General features: G+C 40.3%; 1 protein-coding gene across 9 annotated transcripts in view; it reads left to right on the plus strand.

Annotated features, from left to right (window-relative positions):
* Window positions 1-20646, plus strand: part of DCDC1 (doublecortin domain containing 1) — a 246362-nt gene that overhangs the window by 114915 nt on the left and 110801 nt on the right. For all 9 annotated transcript variants that reach the window (XR_014505400.1, XM_083415302.1, XM_083415304.1 and 6 more), the window contains exons 13-19: window positions 107-232; window positions 1841-1946; window positions 9052-9189; window positions 10558-10676; window positions 13721-13781; window positions 16365-16523; window positions 16853-17004. Coding sequence is in view for 8 of the 9 variants with exons in the window: in XM_083415302.1 (XP_083271428.1) it covers window positions 107-232; window positions 1841-1946; window positions 9052-9189; window positions 10558-10676; window positions 13721-13781; window positions 16365-16523; window positions 16853-17004 (861 nt within the window). In the remaining variant the exon portion in view is untranslated. The remainder of the gene's footprint in view (window positions 1-106; window positions 233-1840; window positions 1947-9051; window positions 9190-10557; window positions 10677-13720; window positions 13782-16364; window positions 16524-16852; window positions 17005-20646) is intronic.

A 20646-nucleotide genomic window follows, 5' to 3' on the forward strand; every position in this document is an offset into this window, starting at 1 on the left:
CTTCAGTTTTTGTGCTGGCTGCTTCATATACATATAATGACTGGTACTGCAGTTTATTTTCCCTCCCCCACCAAAGGTCATATTTGACAATATTTCAATTTTTCAGGTCTCCCGTAAATCCTGTCCTGAGTTTGACCTTTGACAGAGTGGCTGCAGCTGAAAAGAATGGCACCACGGTTATTTATAAAACACTTCTGGATCCCACAGTTGATTTACTGCCTGGATGTGACAAGTACATTTATATGAGTTTTCTGAAGCACTAAAATTGTAGGGGAGGGAGGGATTCCAATGTTGGTTGCAACTGTTGTTATAACTATTAGAAGCAAACACTTACAGTTTGCTTTAGCATCAAAACACATTAGTTGCTATTTACTTTGGAGTACACTCAGCAAACCTCCAACTTCCATTAAATATATGGATAATTTAGATGTGAAGATATGGCACTTTCTCCTTAATAATTTGTGGCTAATTTGAATAAGGAATTGTGCCTTTTTTAGTGCAGGAGTAGCTAAATTGTGGCCTTCCAAACCTCCAACTCCCACCAGCCTCAGTCAGCATAGCCAGTGGTCAGAGATAATGGAAGATAATGATCTGGACAGCCACATCTGATTGGCTACCCCATCATAGTGCAAAGGCAGCAGTGCTATTGCCCACTTAGCTGCAAGTAAGGACTATGGAACTCAGTAAATATGCACTTACTCAGTAAATACCAACATGAGTTTGACCAAACTGCGGGAGGCAGCGGAAGACAGGAGTGCCTGGCGTGCTCTGGTCCATGGGGTCACGAAGAGTCGGACACAACCAAACAACTAAACAACAACAACAAATATGCATAGAACTGAGCTGTAAAGAATGCTGATTTAAAATTAGCTGAGCCATTTGTTTTTAATGTACTAAAATGTGAATGGCCAAAAGATCACTTTCTTATATCAAATAATAGTCACAAAAACTTGGATCAAGAAAACTATTTCACACACACTTTATTCCTTCATTCCTTTTTAAAAGTTCAGAAACTAAATACTCTTAAGAATTTAAATACACTGAAACAAAAAAGCCTGAGGAAAATAAAAAGGACTTTACCTGGTGATGAAAAGTCAAGGTTGTTCCCAGGGAAGCCTCTGGGGAGGGCATTCCTCAAATAGGGTGCCACCATTAAAAAGCCACTCTTCCTGTTGGCCACTGCCTCACCTCATTTGGCTGATAGCAATGCACATTATGCAGTTAACGTTAGGGCCTTACAATTATTAGTCACTATGATGAAAGGGCTATGAGCAGTGCAAATGCCCAAAATTGCAGAGTGCCTTGGGAGGGGATGTAATGCATGTCTATATAATCTACAGAAAGATGTGCATTGCCTGTGCATACAATTGCTGTCAGGGCAAAGCCATCCAGTGTCAGGGGCAGTAGGCAGGTTCTGAGCCAACCACAGTAGTGTAACTTTCCCTCCCTGTGACTGGCAGCTCTTCCCTTATATGGAATAAAATATTGCCGTGCATTAGAGAGACAATAATAACTGGGATTGTCCCTATATGAGCAGACCTACCTTCGGACCAAACTCAACGTGATTGCATATGTCTTTGCAGTTAATTGTTGGCTTTTAAAAATACAAATAATTCTCACCAGTTGAGATCTTTTAATCCTGGACTACTAAAATTTCAGCTCCTCTTCCTTTTGGAAGGCTGCAAGGAATTATAGAGCAATTCCCAGGTCCTGCTTGCGGACTTTGCATGGGCATCTGGTTGGCCATGAGAGAAGAGGGCCCTGGGCTAGATGGGCCATTGGCCTCATCCAGCAGGGCTCTTCTTCTCCAATGACAATAATTTTTTATTGCTCATTTCAGTTGGGAAGCTTGTGCTGGATTTCCAGATAACATTCAATTCACAAACCATCAGGAATGTCAAACCTCAGAAATTGTGGAGTCAGACAACCATTTTATACAATATAAGGTGAGCAGTGAGGGTTTTTCTTTTAAAGCACCATTTTTTACTATGACCTGCAAATTAAATGTTTCAGCCCTCTAGGAATATACTCTCTCTCTCTATATATATATATATGAAAAAAAGGATATTGCCACATCTTATGTGTGTTTTAAACTGTACATTATCAACTATATGCAGTTGAAGGCAGGCTCACTGAAAATGTACAAGTTAAATCTGAGGAAGTTGGAGAGCTTAAAAGCTCTTTTTGTAGCATCTGAGTTCCTGTGAGATCTCACGTGAGCATCTTTAGCCTCCCGGAGCCTGCATTGAGAGCAGGCCTTGCCCAACAAGCAAGGCAGAGAGCTTAAAAGCTCTTATCGTACCTGGTCTACTTGGATTACTCAGAGCAAAAAGAGCTTTTAAGCTCTCCATCTTGGGCACAGCTTCTGCAGGTACAGAGGATTCTCTCTCCACACCCACACTCACTAGTTGTGTGGGTGGCTCCAAGGGTTTGGGTATACAGGCGACTCCCCACTCGTGCGCGTTAGAGTCGCGCACAACCTTGCGCAAACGTGTCATTTTTAGTGCTGCAAAGGGGGCAGGGTGGGCAGTGAAACAGAGTGGAGCAGAGGCAGAATGGGGTGAAAGGGACTTGGACGATCCAGAACTGAACCCCCACATAAGATGCATTTGTACTGTAATGCTGATTGATCCAGAATGTGAATTGGGTTGTGGATTCAAAAGAGATTAGAATGTGCATCCTATGGAAGGCAGTTCAATTTTGAGATAATATATTCTGAATATATTTTTTTGGGTATCCAATATGTTAAAGCCCGCTTATTCCATCTGGCAAGCTAGCACAATGTTGAATTACACCCAAAGTTTTGTATTCTCTCCAAGCCTCTTAATCCTTATATTTAGCATGTTTTTCTTCTCTGTGTTTTTATGCTTTCTTTCTACTTTTGTTGTTTTTGTTTTTATTTTGAATTGTTTTATTTATTGATAACCTTGTTAGAGGGTGGTCTATGCATAAATGAATTAATAAAGCAGGACTAAAGTGGCCTGGAACAGGTAGGGGAGCAGTAAGGAAGGAAATATGTAATCCACTAAAGCAGATGCTTTCAACCTTTTTGAGTCCATGATTCCCTTGATCAACCACATTCCTTCTACGGCACTCCTGTGGAGCCCAGTCATGTCACCCCTTGCCTGCAGAGCTGGCAGCCTCTCACCCTTTCTAAAACACTCTCTGTTGTGGACTGTTCCCTCAGTGTCCTCTCCTCTCCCCTCTCCTTGGGAGTCCTCTGGGCAGCCGCTGCCACCGCCCATGGTCTCTGAGCTGCCCCCATGCTCCAAAGAGAGGTGCCTCCTCACACTGCCCCACAGGGGCCTGAGACTTGTCTGTCCATTCCCAACAGCAAGGGCTGGTGGGCTGGCAGGCTGGGCTCCCTCACCCACTTGCTTGCGTACTCCAAGGCCACCTCAGCTCCTAGCAACCAGCACCCCCTAGCCAGTCACAGAGGCACCACTTGCCTGCGGAGCTTGTAGCCAAGGCTGCTGCAACAAACAGCTTCCCAAGGCAGATATACAAGAGGGCATCAGTGGAGAGAGGGAAAGAAAGAGGCACAGAGGCCAGTGTTGCCTGCGGCACCCCTGACCATCATTCAAGGCACCCCAGGGTGCCACAGCACAGTGGTTGAAAAACAACGCACTAAAGGACAAAAAGCTGAAGCAGAAAGCAAGAGTGATTGTGATAGATCTTTCAGGACCCTGGACAGGTCATAGGGAAGAGACAACTTGTTCCAGCCGGTGCTGTTTGCTAACTGCTTCCATGTATAATTCCAGACCTGGGCTCTGTCTCCCTTGTCCTATCACCTTGGTGAACTAGTTGTGAGATTCTCACTCAAATATGCACAATTCTCAGGGCATCAAAGGTACTGCTGTTTGTTGGTAGAATGCAAATTTGTTTAAAATGTGATTTTAGGGATCAAGGTGATGCGCCTCCCTCTTTTGTTCTAATCTCTACTTTCAGAAACCAAACACAAAAGTGTATAGTTGTAGACCATTACTCTTGGAATTATAGCCAATGTGACCCCACTCTTTTATCCTATTTGGATATATGAGCTCATTTTTTACTGCGGATAAACATGGTGTATCTAGCTTCTGATTTGCTTTTGACATAATTGTGGCTCAGTAGCAGAAACGAGTACACCTTTGCTGTTTTGGATAGGCACGCTCCAGATAAAGTAGCATTTTAATACAAAAGTCTGTATACGATTATAGTGTATAAGATTATACGTATAAGTAGGATGGGAAAACTAAGGTTAATTTGTGTTGAGAGAGAGAAATAAAAGACAAGAGGTAAAACCAAAGAAACAAATATTTTAAGTAGCATAAACATTAACACCAGTTTTGAATATAGTCAAGCTTTGATGTCTTAATATGTGTTTAGAAGACACAGCAACAGCTATGTTTCAAGAGAGTAAACCCTTTGCTGTGAATAGTAATTTGATACCTTCAAGAGCAATTTTTGAAAGCAAAATTCAAGGCACAGGGGCAGATACCAATAGTATTTTATTTTTTTTAAAAAAATGTCCTAATGTTAAAGCTCACTGAGGTGTACAAGATGCTAAGAGGATTACACACTAAAAAGGCAAAAGTCTCATGTTCTGGATACTCACACATTAAGATTGCTGTCAGGTATAGATAGTAATGCTCAACCCCTGACTGTTATATTTAATCTTTTATTGACAGGCAAAACCTTTCCAGTAGAGTAAAATTTGTGACATATAATCCACATTCATAAATCTGGGGATAGAGATAACCCAGACAATTACAGCCTGTTGCTCTTTTATCACTGCTGAGAAAGCTAGGCCATGTATCTATGACCTGGGATATATTGCTGGCATTTTGTGTTGAGAACGGCAGCATTAGAAGCAGTGTCCTTGTTGTTCAGTATGTTTCAGTGCAATTGCTTTCTTAATAAAAGCAGAGGGTAGTTTTAATTATATCACAATTCTAAAAAATTGCTCTATTGAAGGAGGAAAAATGTTTAATAGTATGAATGCATATTTGCATCTTCAAATTCCATTAATGTTATTGTAAGTTCTGTAGAGCACACAGTCTGTCTACAGTCCATCTATCTGTGAGAACTTGCATAACATTTACCTTTCTCAACCTGGTGCCCTGCAGATGTTTAGAACTACAACTCATATCAGCACCAGTCAACATGGGTGTGTGATGTTGGATCTAATAGGATTAGTAGCCTGAAACATCTGAACAGTCCTTGGGTAGTGAAAGCTGGCCTAGAGGTCTAGCACAATCATTTGTTTTGGGCTTAAGGTGTGATATTATGAAACAATGCACTGAGGCAGCATCATATAGGGCCTTTTCAACACTGGCTCCGGCCTGGTGGAACACTCTGCCTCATGAGACCAGGGCCCTGCAGGATCTGATTTCATGAGACCAGGGCCTGTAAGACAGAGTTGTTCCGCCTGCCCCCCGCCTTCTTTTTTCTTTCTCCTCCTGTGATGAGGCTGCATTTTAATATTTTAATGTTTCAATATTTTAATATTGTATTTTAATCTTGTTTTTAAGTTCTATTCATTCAACTTGTTTTTATTATTGCTTGTTAGCCACCCTGAGCTGGGGAGGGAGGCGTATAAATATTTATTATTATTATTATTGTTGTTGTTGTTGTTGTTATTATTATTATTATTATTATATCAGTCTGTAGTGCAGACTGTACTCCGTTTTGGTAGGGTTAGAATGCAGAACAACTGCTGCATGACAAACTACTTTTTGCAATGTGATAGCTAAAGCTGATTCAGAGGATCAGAAACTTTTATTCCAAAAATAAGTCCACATGCAGTGTTTACAGTGAAATATGCTAAATGTGAATCTCTTGGGTTTTGTTTTGGGGTTGTTGTTTTTTGCATAAAATATGCTGCGATTTTTATAATTTATATTTTATTTCTATGTATACTTGTGGATAAATGAGTAAAATACAGAGAAAGCTTGGCAGATAAGTAATTCATGAGGTGTAGAGGATGGGATTGGAGGTTTTGATCTTTTAAAAGCTCTCCACCTTGCTTTCTGGGTTCTATGTAGGTCACATGTGGGTTCTGGAGGCCTTTGCAAGATCTCACAAGATCTTGGATGGCCCTGGACAGGCATGGCCAAACTTGGCCCTCCAGCCATTTTTGGGACTACAATTCCCATCATCCCTGACCACTGGTCCTGTTAGCTGGGGATGATGGGAGTTGTAGTCCCAAAATAGCTGGAGGGCCAAGTTTGGCCATGCCTGGCCCTAGAAGATTCCGTGCTGACTCCAGAAGGTAAGATTTCTCATGCCAGGGTTGTTCCAGGGAGTCATTCTGACTTTACACAAGTTTGCCTTTACATGGTAACCCTGGGATGTAACCCCCCCCCCCAAACACAATTTCTACTGTATTTCAAATGAAATGTTATGACCAGGTCTCCATATGAGTCATTTGCCCACTTTGAGGAGGGAGGTGTTGGGGAGAAATTTATTTATCAAAAATTATGAGAATGCTGCAATCCTAACCCCCTCTGTACTGTTTTCCGGGGGGGAGAGGTGGATTGGTCACACCTTACTCTGTCAACTTTAGGCCTTTTCTCATGAAGTGATGCCTTTTCCTCTCTGCAAGTATGGAGCTCCCCATTCCTGTTGAACATGGTGTTTGTTGAAGATTCATTCCCCATGATTGCAGTCATAGGATTGTTGTCTTTCACATGACAGTGTATGTTTTGACTCCACAGAGTGGGAAGTGACGGAGACAGGAAGTTTGTGTTACTGTGTTCCGTGAAGTGGGACTATTGTCCTTTTCTCTCTCTCTTTGCTGTCTGATGCTAGAGAGAGAGGGAGCCATGTTGCAGTGCTCCATGAGTGTTTATATGTAAATAAACGTAGATTAGCCAAATGCTGAGCTACTGAGTTCTGTTATGCATGATGCGCAAACTCTGCAGATCCCTAAGTTTGCCGATGTCTGTTGGCATTGGTCGCTGTGATGTTCGGGCAGAAGAAAGCTTTGGAAGCTCCCGAATGATCGACCAGGAAGGAGAGAACATGCCAGTCAGGCATGTGTCTCTGCCAGGGTCCTACTTGGGTGTAGGATGAGCTCCTGACATTCTGGGGGCTGAAATGAACAAGGAATCCCTGGATACCAAGCCATCACTTGCCCATTGACAGCTCTAGGCTGATGCAGTAATTCTCTCTCTCTCTCTCTCTCACACACACACACACACACACACACACCACTTTCTGCCAGTACGAGTGGCAGGACTGTGGTCGCTGCTGCGCCATTGGAGTTTGGATTGCAGTGTTAGTCTTGATCTCTACCACAGTTACTCCTTTCTGGTTCTGTATGGTGCCATTCCCCCCGCCCCCCCCCCCACTATTTCTTCATGGGTAATATGGGCCAGGGTGGGATCACATAGTTATGAGGAAGATGTGGCAATACTGTGTACTGTATTCATTCACATTTGCGCACATGCTAATTTGGCAAACCAAATTAATGAAGCATTGCTCTCACTCAGAATAGATGAATACTTTCACCTCTTTTTGATATAATCAACAACAAGAAAGTGATTGTTCATTGTGATGAAAATGTTTGCAAAAGTTGTTATCCCCTTTCCCACTCAGCCCTAGTTAATTACTTTAAAAATGGTGTAATAACGTGGTGCAGGAAACATTATTACTATGGTTGTGGGTGATGGGAAACACTTTTTTGTTTTCTTTTATTGCAGCTGGCAGCCATTGTCCAAACCTATTATTTTTATTATGCTGTTGGTGAAGGCCTCAAAAATGTATAGATATTGCCAGATACTGTGCTATTTAAAAGTTTAGTATATTCATCAAAAGGTTTGTCTTTGTTCTATGGGCAAAACATATTATGACATACAGCTTGCCTTGCTTTTCCAGTTCAGTAACATGGGATGTGTATAAGAAAAGAAAGTTATAAAGAATATATATATATATATATATATATATATATATATATATATATAGTTCCTGTTGTGATTCCTTGTATCTGTTACACTATTGCTCCACACACTGTGGAAACTATAAAATCACCTGAAGCTGGGTTAGAAAGATGTGGTGTTGTTTCTTTATCTGGTGGGCTGTGTTTTTTTTGGGTAATATCCCGCATTATATCTCTTGAAGAACAGCATGGTATTAGTGCTGGGTGCCAACCTCAAATGAATACAAAGGGGCCAATATTTCCTCCCCACTGCACCACAAAATCAAATGTGATAAGATTAAAGCCAGTGGCATTGCTATGAGGACACAGGGACTTACAGCAGGTGTTATACACATCCTAATGATATCTGTCGCTAATTCCAACTATGACAATCTTCCACACAGTTGTGTTGCCTCTGATCACAACTTAGAATGGAGAGGGCAAGTACATGTGTGGCTTTAAGTCCCTCAGCCTTTAGTGTGGGATTAGCAGAACATTAGGCCCCATTGTACAAAAACGATGGGGTATCTCTTCTCGGTACTGCAGCAGCTGGCTAACAGGTAAGAGCAAATTGAGTATCTTTCTGGCCAACTCTGCTTTTGCTCTTTGTCTTTGACAGCATTTTGAATATGCCATTCCAATATGAACAGTAGCCCAGAAAAGCATTAATATTTAAGTATTATTTAAAAGGTTTGGCGTGTTTAAATGATCAGCATACAGTGTCTCAGTTATTACAATTATAACCCTGCAAGGTGGCTCATTGCTGTTATCTTAACATCCCTTCCAATAACATTTTCACCTGTTCAGAGTTAGTTCCTTTTCGAGTTTTGGTGGTGCATGTTTCATTCCATACCCATAGTTAGACCACAATGCTATAATACTTACCTGAGAGTAAGTCCCACTACTTCTAAATAGGCATGGAAAGGATTGCACTTTGAGTGAAGTTTTGGGCTTACGTTTTTTTTGTCCCTAATGAAGAAAATGTAGGAGGCAGTATAACAGCATACTATTTCTTCATGATTGCTACAATAATTGATTTGGGTTACGGTAATAGGAAATGTTACACAGAATTTTCTCTATTGGTAATTTGCAGTGTTACCATGCTAACGTATCAATGAAAGTTCTATGGTTCATTCTGTTACTGGGTGTAGGCTGATTCCCAGATGGTTCTTCTCATGTCAGTTAACATGGAAAAGATGAAGAAAGATGCTCCCAGAAGAAATGGCCGCCGAGAGCTGACATTCGACATAGCGCACTGGCCTCTGTCTAATATGTGGCTGATCACAAAGGTACCATAGTGAAAAGGCAGAGCATCCATTGTATTAATGGATTCAGATGTTTGATATGCAAAAAGATTTGTTGTTCTGATTGTTAGTTTACTTTTGGGGATTTTGAGTTAAATATTAAAAATAAGTAAAACTTGCGCAACTAACAAAGATCATCATGCATATATTACACCATGTCTCCCATGGCCTTCCTCGGTTTGTTGTGAAAACAAATGGAGTTGACTTTGATGGGGGCATAGATGATCAAAGCCAAGAGCAAAGTAATCTGTTAATTGTGGTTATATCCTCTGTGCTGAACTATGATACGTTGGCTGAATTGGCTGCAGTCAGCTGCCACCATGAACAGAATTGTAGCATAACAACGCTGTTCCCTTTTGAGATATCAAAAAACTCATTGCTGGCATATTTGGAAAGGGAGTGAGCATCACTGTAACAATATTAAAGGCAATTATTGGACAAAGGTGGGAGCTGCAAGGCAGAAGAGCCAGCACTCCATCTGAAGCCTTCTTGCACCAGCAAGGACAGAAGGAAGACAGCCTCCCGCCCCCCTCTGGGAGCTGGACCAGCCTAGGATCAATCCCCCAAATGTCCCATTTGGGGGGTCACTGTCAGTGGTAGTGTTGCCTGTCAGTGGTGTGGCTGCAAGCAGGAACCAAAGATAAGTTGCATATAAAATGGCATACAATTGCCCTGCATTTGATAGCTAATATTAAAATCTGTAATGCAACCCAGAATTAGCTGTTTTTACTCAGAAGTAAGTCCTCTTGTTTTCAATGGGACTTACTGCCAAGCAAGTGTTAGGATTTCAGCCTTTAAAATGTAACAAGCAATGAAAGCTTGCACCTTCCACAGCTGTTTTACTTGCTTCAGAATTGCTGTATATATCTCTCTGTATATAAATCTATATAAACAAAAGGCTTTAAGGATGTTTAACCAACATTCTTTTCGACTTGAGGTAAAACTTTAAATTGACTCAATGGCTCTAGATTTGTTGCAATCTTTGCAGTTCACTGAACTTTTTTCCTGTGCATACATATTTCAAGTAAACTCTGTGGTTATAAGTATAGCAAGTGACACGTTATGGACCCTAAATCGTTGCACTGTGAAATATGCAGAGGAAAAGGACAAATGAAGATATCAAGGGTCTGTTCTATTTTGCACTGAACTGTAAAATGCCACCCTTGTTGTACAGAAGATCACTGGTTCTGAGCAGGGCTCATTGACTGCTAAGTTGTGGATAGTGTTTCAGTTTCTCCAACTGTTAATATCCTGAGCTATCCAGGCATAATGACCTCTCTATTTGTAACACATTGTTGAATTTTCTGGTTCTTTTAACTTATTCAAAACCTTTTTTTTCCCATTCATTGAAAGGCTGGAATGATTCTAAGTCGAGCTATGGTACAAAGCAGCCTAGCTGTTGGTCATCCAATCAGAGCTGTGATGCAGGACGGCATACCTCTTGAAGGCTATAAGCTGTGTCTGCAGAAAAGGTATTGATACAAGGGTGGGTTGGTTTTTACATACAATCATTTAGATAAAGTGAAAACATGTAGTCATTTAGATAAACTGAATGTTACCAGAGTACTGTATGTGCTTACAGATTTTGTAATTCAGCGAGTGAAACTGTATTATCTCAAAATTAGCACCATCCTTTAATTCCTTTTGGATTATTAAATTCATGTAAAAGCATAGCCTTTACTTTAATGTCATATTTTAAATCACCTTTGAAGGTTCTTTCAACAATAGACAGGAGGGGGGAAAATAGATAAGAAGGACACATATATTTTACTTAATGCTGTGGTAGTTCTTGTGTTTCTTTTGTTTCTTGGTCCTTTAAAAGAGATAAAAAAATGCACGTGTTATGTAATAGCCTACAATGGATCTTAAAGATGCAGTCTGGGTGTGTAGATAGATTTCTTGGTGGACATTTTACAGCTCAATCGCAGAGCTAGGCTAAATTGCTCCTGCAATATAAAAGTAAAAATAAGAAAAAAGGCCATCTTCTGGGGGCACCTGGTGGAAGACTTCCAAAAATGACCTCACTTCAAGGACTGGTTGATGTCAGAGATGTTTCCTCCAGATACGCAGACACAGATACAGTATACAAGATACCAAAACATTATTGTTGTGCTGAGAAACGGACCAGACTTTGGAGCCAGTGATGCACTTTTAGCGCTAGCAAGATGTGTTCCCATCAACCATTCCCAAAGGAACCTGTCAGTTCCCCCCCTAATAACTGCAGTTTTCAAGCCGTTTTCAGTGGCAGTCACATATTGCAAGAATTTCTTGCAATATGCATAACTTTGACCAGGCTATCTGTCCAGGAGGTGACACAGCTGGCACAACAGCCCATACCACCTGGACCCCAAGCTCCGCCCTGGCCACAAAAGATACTACACTGGATTTTTTTGGCAATTACCCCACCACATGCAGTCCCCCCCCCCATGTCATATCCACACTTTTCAGGAGAGCTCCATGACTCTAGAAGGTCTTTTGTGCGACAGGAACTTCCTCCCATTTATACTTTTTATGATCCATGCCATTGTTTGTTGAACCACTGAAACTTAAACTCATACCCATTTAACCTTAGGATGGTTTCAAACTACCCTCCCTCTCAGCCCAGGGTGATTTTGTTCAGTCACCTCTCAGTGTCACCCATGTGGAACTTGGTTATGTGAAGCATGTGACATTCACCAAGTCAGAAGCTCATTTTCTTGATGCTAAACGCTCTCACCTTGTGATGTGCATCTTGTGGAGGATTCGCATCACTCTCTTGGCAACTGCAATATCATGTGATCAAAATGTCTTGAAATCATCTCACAATTGCCCAGTTTGAGAGAAATCTTCCTTATGAATCTTTATAAGGAACTTTTTTTTCCAGTGGAGAAAGCATGGACCTACTTTTGTTTTCTAGTGCTGAGCTTTTATCTGGATGGAGAACAGACACGAGACTCAAGTTTATTGAGTCAATGAAAATTCAGACTGTTAGAATTTACTCAGATCAGAGTTCAGTTCATATTTTTGGTGTTGTTGTTACAAAGAAGAATAAGTTCAGTTCCCTCACTGCGGGAAGCCAAGTTACAGGGAACCAGGCAGAGGGCCTTCTCGGTAGTGGCGCCCTCCCTGTGGAACGCCCTCCCACCAGATGTCAAAGAGAACAACAACTACCAGACTTTTAGAAGACATCTGAAGGCAGCCCTGTTTAGGGAAGCTTTTAATGTTTGATGTATCACAGTATTTTAATATTCTTTTGGAAGCTGCCCAGAGTGGCTGGGGAGATGGGCGGGGTATAAATAATAAATTATTATTATTATTATTTATTATTAGGACCAAAGGGCCATATTGTGGAGCATCTTATTCTCAGTGACTTATGAGAAGCCTACAAGCAGAATATGAGACAATAGGACCCTGCCACTCATGCTCCCCAACAACTGCCTCTAGTTCTGGAGATTGCACACAGCCACCAAGTCCAGTAGCTGCTGTTAGCCTTATGCTCCATGAATTTGTCTAAAACACTTTCAAAGCCACCCGAGTTGGTGGCCATTATTTATTTATTTGTTCAGAGATTTCTGAGCCATTCTTTACCAAAAACAGTCGCAGGGCAATTCACAACAAAATAAGGCAGTATTAAACATAATTCCTAATTAATGCTGAAAGCAATTCTCATAAAATACATAACATAATCAGCAATAGCACAATTTAAAATTCACTACATCTTGTGGTACTCCTTAGCTTAGCTATGCACTGAGTGGAGAAGTGCTTTCTCATTTGCAGAAATAATCAAAGGAAACCCAATAGAGAATGAATCATGGCTTAATGCACGTGCTTCAAGTTGTATTAAAGGAAGAGTTTCTACCTTTCATTGGTTTGCATCTTTTGATCTTTTGCCCTACCAAAATCCTTTCAGGAACAGGAGCAGTGCTGTTTCTAGCGTGGGTCAAAGATGAACCCCAAACGAGGAAAAATGTTAATTTTTTGAAATTGTTTGTATGAGGGTAAAAGGGTGTGGAAGCTCTCATCTGCCAAGTCAGTTCTGGATCTCTGGTCTGGGATTGTCTACAGTTTTAGGATAAAGTATCTGATGTCCAAAGATATATGGCTCTCTGGTGAGTTACAAATTTTAAAAGCATCTCCTTTATGAGGAGGTCACGTTTGGAAGTGGTGAAACAAGTATTGCTCCTATTTAGAAATTTCAGGCTAATTCATTCCTTTTCTAAAACTAACAGAGATTTATTTAAGGAATAAGTTTTCCAGAGTGGAATTATTTATTAAATGTAGTTATGATATCTAAAGTTGCAATCCTGTACCAACCTGCCTGGAAATAAGGATCATTGAACTCAGTGGAACTAACTTTTGAGTAAATATGTTATAAACCTACAATCTGTGCACACTTTCCTGGGAGTAAGCCCCACTGAGTGTAGTGGGATTTATTTCCAGACAAATCATGCATAGAATTCTGCTGTAAGTTGTGCTGTAAATAGAAAATGCTGTATGTTTTTGATGATGGTTAACTTAAGAAATATTTCTCTTACAGAGACAAAAACAATATATATCAACACTGGGAGTTTGGAAATGATGGTTGTATCCATCCTAAGGTGTGTGAGATATATAAGCATTTTTTTAAAAAAACCTATTTATTCTCAATCTTCAGACTCATGCATGGAGACCATTAAGGCATATGTGCATGAATGGTTAAACATGGCCTCCTACATGAACAATATAAATGTTTTCTCCCTTTGCATTGCTTGATTTCTCTCTAAGCATTTTATTATTATTATTATTATTATATAAAATATTATCATAAAAGCATTTTATGATAATATTTTCCTTAAACTTCTGACTGCTGTGAGCTTTGCATTTTTCTTTTCCCATTTTTCTAATCAGTACTATTCATTGACATGTTGATTTTATTGTGTTTATTAATTTGTGGTTTGATTTATAGGTGTATCCAAGTTCAGCTTTAGTCTAACCTCAAATGGTGCAGCACTGATCTTGGCCAGAAATCAGTATTCCTAAACTGAAATACTCCTACTTGCTTAATCTGTTTCTACCCCACTCTCAGCAATTCTCCATGTCACTGCAGCCCTCATAAGATGCTGTGGGTGGGTGTGGAGCTTGGGAACACAGCAGAAAGGGTGACGCAAGAAAGCCTGACCAGACCGGCTCTTGGGACATTGGCTACATCTGTATATAACTTGACGTCTGGTTGGGGACAAATTGGCACATTTTCTTGAGTCATTTGCTTTGTTTTGAGTATTGTGCCATGAATTCATTGATTGTCTTTGGAACTAGTTTCAGCCTTGGGGTTTGTCATCTGTATAGTGGTGCCTAATTACTTAATATGCCTACCTTAATATATGTGTGTAATGCAGTTGACTTGATGTGTAGTCTGTAGCTGGTCTCACTTGCTTGAGACTTTGCTCAGAATGCACTTTTAGTTCTTGTTTTGCACATGTGTCACAGGTGTAGTCGTTACTGTGGTTAGGTTTATCTGTGCTGGCCTGCTTTGTGTAGATAGTGTTATTTGGCGGTGCATGCTGTAGTTGCATATCTAAGATGGACAACTTGCCTTTTCCAACACTTTAGTGTGAAGCACAACAGTGCCATCCATTTCACACCAGGCTCAGCCCCTTAATCCCATAGACTTCAGCCCTGCATCTGGTATAGAGACCAGAAAGTTGTCTTTAAACAACAGGTGATCCTAGCGTAACAGTATATATTCAGAATGCCCTAGTTTTGAAATTCGGAAAGTCTTCATTTATTTCCTTTACAGTGTACCAAATATTCTATTGCTCATTAGATATAGCACTGTTTCATAGAAAAATGACTTCAGGATCTCCTCTATTCTGATTAAAGGCTTAAAGGAAATAACAAAGTTTGAAAGGAAATCATAGATGTAATATGCACTCTGTAAGCATAAGAACTCTGCAATGCAGCCTAGGCCACTGTATTTTAGAGAGCCCCTATTTTCATATAATCCCTGATATTAATATACGTCATGTTGGGCCGCTAATCCTTAACCCAGGTGGTGCCAGGGTATGGCGAAAAATATTCCTTGGTTCAGCCCCAGCAACAAAAAAGGAACATATGGGTCATTTGCACCAAAACTGGACCAAATGATTTATTGGCGGTGGAATGGGTTTTGAGGGCAAAAAGTGTGTAAGCAAAGGCTTGCCTCATTTTGGGGGTCAGGGAAAACTTTAGTATTTGTAGTGACTTTCGGTGGGGGCAGCGTTGCTTATTAATAAGATGAAACAGGAGAATTTCAACATCTCTCTCACTTTTAAAAATGGAGAACGCTTTATTGATGCTTCAAGGGAAAGCAAAGATGCAGTGAACAGCCAATCACATTATTCAGTGCCTCAGTGAGAAGAATGCTTGTTTTCTACCTTATGCCAGTGGATCCTTTGTTAGCAGAGCAACTACACTAAGCTAGGCATGCAGTAACATTCATATCATCACAGAGACGTGACTCATATTCTGCAGGCATAGTAAGGGTTCCACCATATCCAGTAGCCATCCATTGGCATATATTTTGAGAAGTTTTATAAAAGGCCTTCATGAAAATGCCAGTTGTGAGCTAAGTTGACCCTTAACAATGAATGGCACGCCATGATGCTCATTCAAACAAATCTAATGCCATATTTAAGGAGGGCTTTAAGCATGGGAAATGGAAAGTGGAAATGTGTGGGGAGACAAAGAAAAAACTAGAAAAAAATGATTGGAAGTGGGAAAGGAAAGTGAATAGTAGAATTCTGCACTAAGTATATATATATGCATGGATTGAGCAGAAACTACAGTGATGGAATCATATATTGATCAGAAAGGAAAGTTTGGCTGGAGGAGGATATAGGCCATGTTGCGCCCATGTATAATATCAACTAAAGCAACAACAACTGCGGCAAACATCTAGAAGGGTCTTAGTGATTTTTTAAATACTTCTATGTTACAGTCTGTATAATTATTCTCTACATTCTGCATAGAGTTGAAGTTTTGCATTAGTCAAATGGATGGAAGTTGTAAACAAAATTGTGTAGATGCAACATATCTTTTAATGTCATTGCCTAGTATCAGCAACTTTTCCTCCCACAATTCCCTGTGCTAAACTGTAGATGGTTGTCTTTCTACTGATTGCATCCTGGTATGTGCTACTACTCTGCCTTTGTCCTTTCCTACAGGCTTACCCTGAGTTTGTCCTGACCTACCTAGAGGAGCTAAATGTAAGAGAGGAGGTGACCCAGACGGAATACTGCACACACCATGGGGCCCAGTCTCCAGTTCATCGAGAGTCAGATAGCAATGCAGCAGAAGAGGTCACTGTATCAAGCCAGAGGCAGGTCAGAGCAGTATTTTTTTTTAAGGAAAAACATTTTGAAAGGAAATGCTGTTGCCCTTCACAGTTTAATATCAATATTCAAGTTAAACCATTTCTGTATGTGTATATTTAAAGAGAGAGAGTTTAACTTGAATATTAATTACATACACATGTTCGAGAAATAGAAGCACAACATACAATCACAAACAAACACATTTTTTTTCAATAGCTCCTTTTCCGATGGGATAATATTGCTTGTTAAAATGTACCTGTCAAAACACGCTTATCCAAAGTAAATATTTGTATGGAGCACAATATATATTCATTGTATGTTTGTTCATAATTTAATAGGTCCTGCAAAATGATGTCTGCAATGAGAAGCAACTTTCAGGACCTTTGGACGCCCACTTAAGGCCTGAAGGTCCCTCAGGGGGGAATAGGCAGCTGACAGTGGCACTGGTGAGGAAACTAGAAGAGAAACATCCTAAGGCCTCAGCTCAAAGGTAAGCCACTGACAGAACTGATATTTATTGTTCAATGACATTAGATGTTTTCCTTCAGTTTCATGTAAGATTGATTTCCTGGATATTATTGAAATATCTCAGAAGCCCTCTGGCTTGCAAGCAGACATGGAGTTTTGACCAAAACTAATGGAAAGGGGTGACATTTATGCAGGTTTTTTTTAAAAAGAAAAAGATTGATGTGTACACTATGGAAGAGGATCACTGAGGTAATTATTGTTAACTTATGCAAAGAAGAGTGTATAATTCGGTTACATGCTTTGTTCTACTGAAGTTAATTTTATATGAGTACATCATTTATGTATTTGATATATTTTTACCTATAATATGATACAAAGGTAAAACAACAATATTAAAATTCAAAATTAATAAGCAATATTACATATACCCCTCCACCTTTTCTGCATTGGGTGTTATATGGCAATAAACTCACTGGATGTACTTAGGCTCTAGCATTCACAAAACAGTTTGCATGATATGAGATGTTTTGTATAATTTTGAAATATATTTTATATATCTATTCCCTCTCTTGAGAGTGGATGCGGGCTTTGAAACTGTGTTCTATGTTCAAACAGAGATTGATCATAATGGGATCTATTTATTTTCAATCTTGCATTTTGGCAATTTCCCCATCTTTCCCAGCTGCTTAGGATTTGAACATGACATGTGGAATGGTATTCTGAGTGGGCATTCCATTATGTCGCAACGTTCTGGTCGGATGATGCAGCATGGTGCAACTTTCTGCACTGAGTTGATGAAACAACCCCAGGGATTCTTAATATTGATGACATAATAGGCATAGAGTACCTTTATGACTACCATTCACCTTCTGTGGTGACATTTCAGAATTGACAGATTGCAAAAAAAAAAGTGTATGGTTAAAAGATCAATTTCTGAATGAGGACCTGGGAGTGACAAGATTCTTTGAAAACATTGGGAGGGGGAGGGGCTCATAACCAAATTCTGTTCTGTCCATAAGAGCATAGAGGATGAAGAGCAATGTTTTCTATAGTTTCATAATATAAAAATCACTGACTTTCATTATATCCTCACAAATAGTACCCACAGGTTTCTAAAAATCTTTCAAACCTAAATCTTTAAACATTTCCCCCATTTACAACATTCCTTATGATCCAGGGAAACATATTATTCAGTATTCTGCACAAAATTTACTAATACTTCTTGTGGGTTGGGTGTCACTGAGAACCCAACTGTATTTGCAAATATTTGCAAGCAACCAGCACCCTCACACCAGCAGGTGGCCAGACTTAATGATAACTCTCTGTTAAAGGCCTTTAGTTGACCACTATTCTCTGTTCGCATAAAGATCTTCACAAAATGTTCTGTTTAGGGTTGCCCTCAACACTTCCAGGGCAATATGTCACTGGCTTCCTTCACAAGAATCAATGAAATCCGTAGATTTGATTATCAGCTTCAACACTAAACTACCTGTGTGAGAGACAAGCTTGTCCCTTTGTGTGACCTGTGGGATATGTTTACTAACACTCTCCTGCAATGTTTCATGCCGCGTGAATCCTACAATTGATGAACAATTAATGCCATTCACGGGAAGGTGTCCAATGAGGCAGCAACATGCTGTCCAAACCTGTGAAGTAAGGCATTCAGTTCTGGCTGTGTTGAGATTCCAAAACATCTTATGCATATGATAGACACATGTGAGGAAAGAAGAAGGGGCTCTAAGCAGCTCAAAACCTAGGTGAGACAGTGGTTGAGAAACTAACACCAGGCTTACAGGGTTCTGGGAGAAATATAACAACCAATAACATCTTCTCAAATGTCTCTGGTCAGAGAATTAGCTGACTCTGGTTGGCACTTTTCCCCCCCAGGCCCACAAATTCCCTGAGAGTTCCTTGCCTGAAAATCTAGAAGTCACTAGAGCTGGATTATTGGTTCTCAAGAACATTTGACCCTTGTTAGTTGTACTAAGGAAAGGAAGGAAGTCATTCCCCTTTCTTCAGTGCATAATGATATAGCAATCTCACAGAAGGAATCCAAGCATGAGACAATTCATTATTTAGCTAATGGTAGAGTGGACATTTGTGAGAGTCTCCATATACACTTCCAAATGCATGATCCAATAGTGGCCACTGTTGTTATTTTCAAACAGGGTGGACTTTGCCTAAATGCCTATATTATATGGAAGATAAACTTCCCACAATGGTATAAGCATCCCAAAAGATATGTGTTCTGCTTCCTAGTAGACTTAAGTCTTGAGCTGAACAAACTCTGCATTGACCTGGAGGAGCTCAATCACTAGAGCCTGAGACTCTTAATATCAGGGCTGTGGGTTCAAACCCCACATTGGGCAAAAGATTCCTGCATTACAGGGACTAGCTGACCAGCATGGTCCCTTCCAACTCTAAAATTCTATGATTCTACGAGTCTATGAAAAAGCCACCTTCGTTGTTGTATCAAGGGAGTTAACCTCAGAAATGATTTTTTAAAACTGCAGGGCCAGTTTGTGCAAATCTTTGTGTTGCTCTGCTCTGGAAGGAGCAGGACATAGGTAAAACATGAATTAGTTGTTTTTGCCTGTCATTGGCTCTTGTTCCACCTACTATTGGTCTTGCTGCATTCTGCCCTGTCAGTCCCAATGGGCACCACTGATTAAGGGGCACAGGGGAAATCTACAAATAAGATTGAAGAGGCTGAGAAGAAGCAGGTCATTTATACTGGGAACCACTCCTGATTTCCCAGTTCACATTATACATGCACAATATTGAATGATTCGCCAAGATTTGTGGAGTGCATAGATGCACATGCAGAAGAATGGTGTGTATAAATGAAAGATATTTTGTGTAATACAAATTGATACTGTTATTATGAAGACTTTGCAATACAAAGTGGCACTCGAAGTCTCACATTTGATTGATTTGTCTATTCCAAAACAAAATAATTAGTATGGCAGATGGTTTTTTTCCTCCTAATAGGCACTTCTGCCATTCAGGTCAGTTCTTCCCAAAATCCAATGGGCAGAAGGTGGGGGATGTTGGTCATATGGAATAATGCATTGAAAGTGAAGTCTTGGGAGTAAATGGATACTTTTATGGTGGGTGGCTGTATAGAATGACTCCAAGGTAGAGCAAAGATCTTGCATGAAGCAAGTGAGACATCCTTGTCAGTGTAAACCTATGGCTTGTATCCAAGGTGGTGCAAGTAGAACAGTCGAGCTTTCTCACTCCGTCCTTCCCTCTGCTGTCACTGTGCACCGGAAAATAGACTCTTGGGAGCCACACACACCAGCCCGGAATGTCATGGGATATTTCATAGGAGTCTGTAGGGAGAGGGGAGGATCAAAATAAATTGAGTAGAGGAATCTTAAGGGAGCAAAGCTGTCATACACATGGCCCCCCGCCTGCCCAATGCCACATTCCACACTATTCCAAAAATTCCTCCAACTCTCAGGAGCAGCTTTCCAAGGTGCAATGGGATACACTAAGGAGGGGTGGAAGCCCCATTGCACGAATCAAACTTCACTCACATAACTCTGCACCCAAGCCTTCATCTACTTCTGCACCTACACATATTTATATCTGCCAAGTGTACATTTATCCTGCTTGTACCTGCATGCAGAAATCCACATTAAAAGCACAGCAAAATGCA

The sequence above is a fragment of the Podarcis tiliguerta genome (genome assembly GCF_965153285.1).
Source record: "Podarcis tiliguerta genome assembly, chromosome: 1".
Lineage (NCBI taxonomy): Eukaryota > Metazoa > Chordata > Lepidosauria > Squamata > Lacertidae > Podarcis > Podarcis tiliguerta.